This window comes from Octopus bimaculoides, chromosome 21, assembly GCF_001194135.2.
Source record: "Octopus bimaculoides isolate UCB-OBI-ISO-001 chromosome 21, ASM119413v2, whole genome shotgun sequence".
NCBI lineage: Eukaryota > Metazoa > Mollusca > Cephalopoda > Octopoda > Octopodidae > Octopus > Octopus bimaculoides.
Genome location: NC_069001.1, coordinates 38,665,810 through 38,671,250, shown reverse-complemented (window position 1 = coordinate 38,671,250; position 5,441 = coordinate 38,665,810). Strand labels below are relative to the sequence as shown.

General features: G+C 39.8%; 1 protein-coding gene across 1 annotated transcript in view; it reads right to left on the bottom strand.

Annotated features, from left to right (window-relative positions):
* LOC106867356 (coiled-coil domain-containing protein 105) overlaps positions 1-5,441 on the bottom strand; it is an 18,719-nt gene continuing 13,278 nt past the window's right edge. The window contains exons 2-6 of the mRNA XM_052975379.1: positions 4,715-4,819; positions 3,593-3,952; positions 3,069-3,164; positions 2,603-2,707; positions 1-1,194 (exon numbers count right to left, since the gene is read on the bottom strand). Coding sequence (XP_052831339.1) covers positions 1,009-1,194; positions 2,603-2,707; positions 3,069-3,164; positions 3,593-3,952; positions 4,715-4,819 — 852 coding nt within the window. The 3' untranslated portion in view covers positions 1-1,008. The remainder of the gene's footprint in view (positions 1,195-2,602; positions 2,708-3,068; positions 3,165-3,592; positions 3,953-4,714; positions 4,820-5,441) is intronic.

Sequence of the window (5,441 nt, the reverse complement as noted above, 5' to 3'; positions counted from 1 at the left end):
TTTCAGTAGCATAGCAGTTTATTTGCACTTGGTATGTAACAATCATTATTATATATGCTAAATAGCCAGCCACCGCATCAGGGAAGGCAAAAAAACATTCAGTATATATAGTGATTGCCACTTCTTTATGGAAGAAGGCTATTTCTTCAATTAGTAGATGCTGCCATGAGATCTCATGTAACCAGCAGCTCTAACAAAAGGCAGACTCAACTGCAGATGTTGTTACTAACATGTCCAAGCTGAAAAGTGTCTGAGATTACAATCAAGTCCTGTTTGTCCTTTCTTCTATATACATTATAATATAGGCGCAGGAGTGGCTGTGTGGTAAGTAGCTTGCTTACCAACCACATGGTTCTGGGTTCAGTCCCACTGTGTGGCATCTTGGGCAACTGTCTTCTACTATAGCCTGGGGCTGACCAAAGCCTTGTGAGTGGATTTGGTAGACGGAAACTGAAAGAAGCCCATCATGTATATGTATACATATGTGTGTGTGTTTGTCCCCCCAACATTGCTTGACAGTTTACCCAGCTGTGCCATGGTGTCGAAAGCTGCTTCATTGCTATAAAAATAGGGAGCACTGATGAAATAGTTGCGTAGGTGAGTGTAGCTACATCTAGGAGAGGAAGATGTTCCCTCTCTCAGCTGACTTCTCTCTCTACACACAGTTGACTTAAGACCCCAGGTTCAGTTCTCCCTTTGGTGTTGATTTTCTACAACACTGAGAGGAAAATCCCTTGCAGGGGTTCATCAACTGGCTAGAAACAGCAGCAAAATCTCCCTCATATCACACACACACTATACATGAATTGCTAGAAATAACCAAATCCTGCTCAAACCGTAGAAGCAACATAACTCAATGTAGTCTTAAGTATATAAATAGATGCAATGGCCATGGCTGGAACACATCAAGCAAAAATAATCAAACCTGATTCAACAACAGTAACCAAAGGAGAAAAAGAAGAACCTAGATTTCTTCAGAACTCTGGCAGAGATTTAATTGTTTTGGTGCTAATACTTGTTTTTGATGGGCCATTTGTGGTCAGCATTGCGTCGCCTCAGTCTCAGCACGTCGCCATCCACGAGAATGGCTCTGGCCTTGCTGCGGAGGTCATTGTGGATGTTCATTTTAGCCAGGTTCAGTAAATCAATGTTCCTGCTGTTGTCAACAAGGGCATTCAGGAGGATATTGCTGGCCTGTCAAAGACGAAAAAACACAGGTTCAGGGATCAATCCTTCAGTTTGTTCATTGAATTCTGTGGCCATGGGGCTTTGGGTGGGGTGGGGGGAGTATACACCCTCCTCCAGGTTCTAGTAACAGCAGTTTTCTAGGAAATAACAGTTAAAACCTTCCTCAAAGTCTCAAGCAACACTTATCTGTGAAGAGGAGGACACATTGTAGAATGCAGTCCTAGGTGTATTGTGCCAAAGAAAATGGCAGGAACCAACTGATAGCTCTAATTTATAACTAAATCAGTTAAATTTTCCTCAAATTACAACATGCTGTATTTGAAACTAATACACTGGAGAATATAGTCCTTGATACACTATGCCAATGAAGAAGTCAGGAACCAACAATGGGTCTCTCTATATGGTAGCTAAATCTGTTAGAAATATCAGCTAATTTTCCCTCCAATCACACTTTGCTGCATTTCAAGAGAAGGACACATTGGAAATTATAGTCCTTGGTACGCTTGTACTAATTGAAAAAAATAGGATGGTCATGGGTGAAATAATTTGTTCAGCTCTAACCTGGAGTCAACCATTCTCATTGTGATTAATTTAAGGGACAGCTCTTCCTCTATGGGTTGCCATGAAGTGATCCCTAAATTTCCCATTTCTCACCAGATACTCTCATAAACAATGTCCATGGCAACATTGGTGATGCTTAGCAACCATTTCTAACAAGCAGTAACTTAGTAACCGTTTCTACAGATTGGTAACTAAACAACTGTCTCTAAGGATTGGTACCATAGCATTTGTTTCCAAAGCCTGCTGACTAAGCATCCGTTTCCAAGGTCTGTGGGTTGGTACCTTAGTAACTGTTCTTAAGGATTGGTTACTTAGCAACTGTTTATAAGGTTCAGAGCATTAGCAAGCCTTTCTAAACCAACATGAGAGTTTAGTTTACTCTGGGATATGAGGCTACTCTTTCACATATTAACTTCTCTAGGTAACTTTGTTTCTCAGCAGTTTGGCAGAGAGCAAGGCTGAGAGAAGTTAGTGGTTGATCAACTGGTCAAGGGATCAAATCAACAGTGAGATGTTTGTTGCTTTTCTTTTTTTCTTATGAACTGTGGTGTGTTTCTGGAAAAGCGAAACTGGAACATCCGGGATGTATTAACAGCCACCTGGCAGTGAATGTCTAATATATCTTCCCCTCTTCACCTTGCCCTACCCAGGACAACAAGGAACAACTTGCTAGAAATAGCAGTCTTTTCCCAAATTATGTAGTAGTACAAATTAGACAATGTAATAATGGTTGGTATACGAAAAAGACTGGATAGTCACAACTGGAACCCCTTGGAGCATTATATGTCTACTGGACCCCATTGAGTGATGCAGTGTTGAGATAGAAAGAGGTGGGTTGGTCCCTTCTACTTACATCTTGAATGTCTTTGGTTCCGGACAAGTCTTGTCCACCATGGCGTTTGTACACCTCCACCATTGGTCTGTTGATGCGTTCTCGACAGGTGAGATAGGCCGTACGCTGCAAGAGAGGAGTTACAGTAGAGTATAGTGAGAGAGGAGGAGGGGAGAGAAAGAGATATAGAGAGAGGAGGTACAGTTGCTGAACACGTGACTGGAGAACATCTCCAGGGGTGGGGGGCTGGTATGGGAGTGCCAGCAATGGAAAGCAGAGGTGGACCTGGTTGGCTCTACACAAGACAATACTTAAGGGACCTGGGATGAGCTCTGCCCCATCAAGCAAGAGAATAGAAGAGGCAGTATGGTTGATTGTAGAGAAAGAAATCTAGAATAGAGAGTGGGGTATAGAGATGTACATCAAATGTGCTTGTGATACAACTACACTACCATGCTACCACCAATACTATAGTAGAGAGAAATACCATTAAATTATTCTTTGACAATTCGGTTTTGTCTGACAAAATGTTGGCCATTTGTAGTGACTTCCTGTTTTCACCATTATGTATGGACAATTGTTGCTGAAATAGAGAGACAGAAAGGGCAACAGTTAATACAAGCGGGGTAACATTTAATATTGGGTGAATATATTTGCAGTCATTGGTGAAATACAGATTAATAATGGGCTAACAGAAAAGCAAATGAAATGTTAGGGTAAGAAGTTAATACCAGGGTATGCATATAATTATAGGATGGGTGATTAAAATTTGATACTGGATTAGATATAAGGACAGTCATGCATGAGACAGAAATAGGGGATAACATCTAAGACCAGGTGGGATGCTTAGGAAGATGAATATTATTTTGAATAACCAGGGCCCCACCTTTCTTTTTTCTCACGGTCTCTAAAAGTGTTGGAAAACGGAAGAAGATTAGAGACCTGTTGATGTCTATGATGATGATGATAACATGAAACGAATCCAACAAAAACCCTGCCAACCCAACTCACCAATAAATTAGTTGTTTCGGTCAGTTTTTTGCTCAACCCTTTATTCACCGACTGATGAGCTGCATCTTTCAAGTTGTTCATCTTCTTAATTGCGTTCTCAGCTTCCTCCCGGTTCTTACACGACATTGTCATCGCATTCCTGGCCTCTCGCAATGAAATCTCAACTTCAGGAGTCTTCACCTCAGCCAATTCAATTGGGTTCAGCTGGATTGCCCCCAGTTTAGCGTTTGCTGTCTGAGGCCGCGGCTTCTCCTGCATCAGCTTCAACCGGATGCTGGCCACAGATTCATTGGTCAACTCCATGACACGACCTCGCTCCTTTAGGGTATCTTTTAGATCTTTGCGAGCTTTTTGAAGAGCCTGAAATATAAGGATGATAGACGGAGAAATATGAGGCCAAACAGAGATTGGCAAAATGAAGTTCTTGACCTTGCATTGTCACGTTTCTATTTAAATATTTTATTTCAATTAATTTTAATAATAATAAAGAATTTAGTAAATAATTTTGTTTTTATTAAACAGGTTTTTGGAACATAAATTAACATAAAATTTTGATGGAAGGTTTTTAATTTAAATCACTTTAAAACCTGAAGTTTGATTCATAGGTTCATGGGTGGTGGTCTCAGGTGGATTAGAAAGAAAAGGGTTTAGAGATAAAGGTCGGTAGAATATCGCTAATACACACAAGAAAAAAAACAAAAAATGACACTGTTGGTTACGGCGATGATCACTATTGATCCAATCAACGGAACAACCTGCTCGCGAAATTAACGAGTAAGTGGCTGAGCACTCCACAGACTTGTGTATCCCTTAACGGAGTTCTCAGGAAGATTCAGTGTGACTTTGAAATACAGGTACAACTCATTTTTGCCAGGTGAGTGGACTGGAGCAATGTGGAATAGAGTGTCTTGCTCAAGGACACATGATGTTGCTGGGAATTGAAACCACAACCTTACAATCATGAGCCAGATATTCTAATGATTAAGCCACATATTGGCACTAAAGAAAAAAACAAAAAAAAAGATGAGACACTAGAATACCACTGCAACACAATCAGTACACTACCACTGCAACAACTTGAATTAAATTAACAGGAAAAGAGGGAATAAAATTGCAAATTACTTGGAGACCATCTTGGATAATCTGTAGCTGGACTTCCAGAACTTTCTTGGAATTTACCAAATGTTTCATCTCTGCACAAAGTAAATCATCAGCTCCATCTCTGTCCTGCAATAGAGAATGGCATGGGTGGATTGACACATTGAGTACACACACATACACACGTGAGTGTGTATACTACAGGTGTTTTGTTTTTTTATTGCATATCATACATGTAGAAGGCGCTTAGAGTTTATTAATGGAAAAAGAAAACTGCCAAGAGAGATTGAGTCCAACTTCGCTTCCACTGGACTCCACATTTGGAAACATTGCTGAATATATATAAAAGAAAATAAAAAATAATAATATAAAAACGAAGAATTTATGAACCAACTCTTCCAATTTTGTTTGTGTGTATAGAAATATATGTATGTATGTTTGTATACAAACATACATGTGTGATTGATAGATAGATGTGTGTATATACTCACGGGTGTATATGCATTTTACGCAACGTATTGTCACGTTTATTCCAAATGGTCTGACCAAAGAATATATAGAGTCAAGGGAGATAACCGTAATAAATGAAGTTATGTCCCTTTAAATACTCTAATCTTCATTAAACGTATATATACACACACACTATTTCGGGTCAAACTAAAGCGTTTTACATCAATTACACTATTTTTCTTTTGTTACTTGCCTCCGGTGAGGCGTCTCGGAACATTAATGCGATGCCGGACACGTGCTT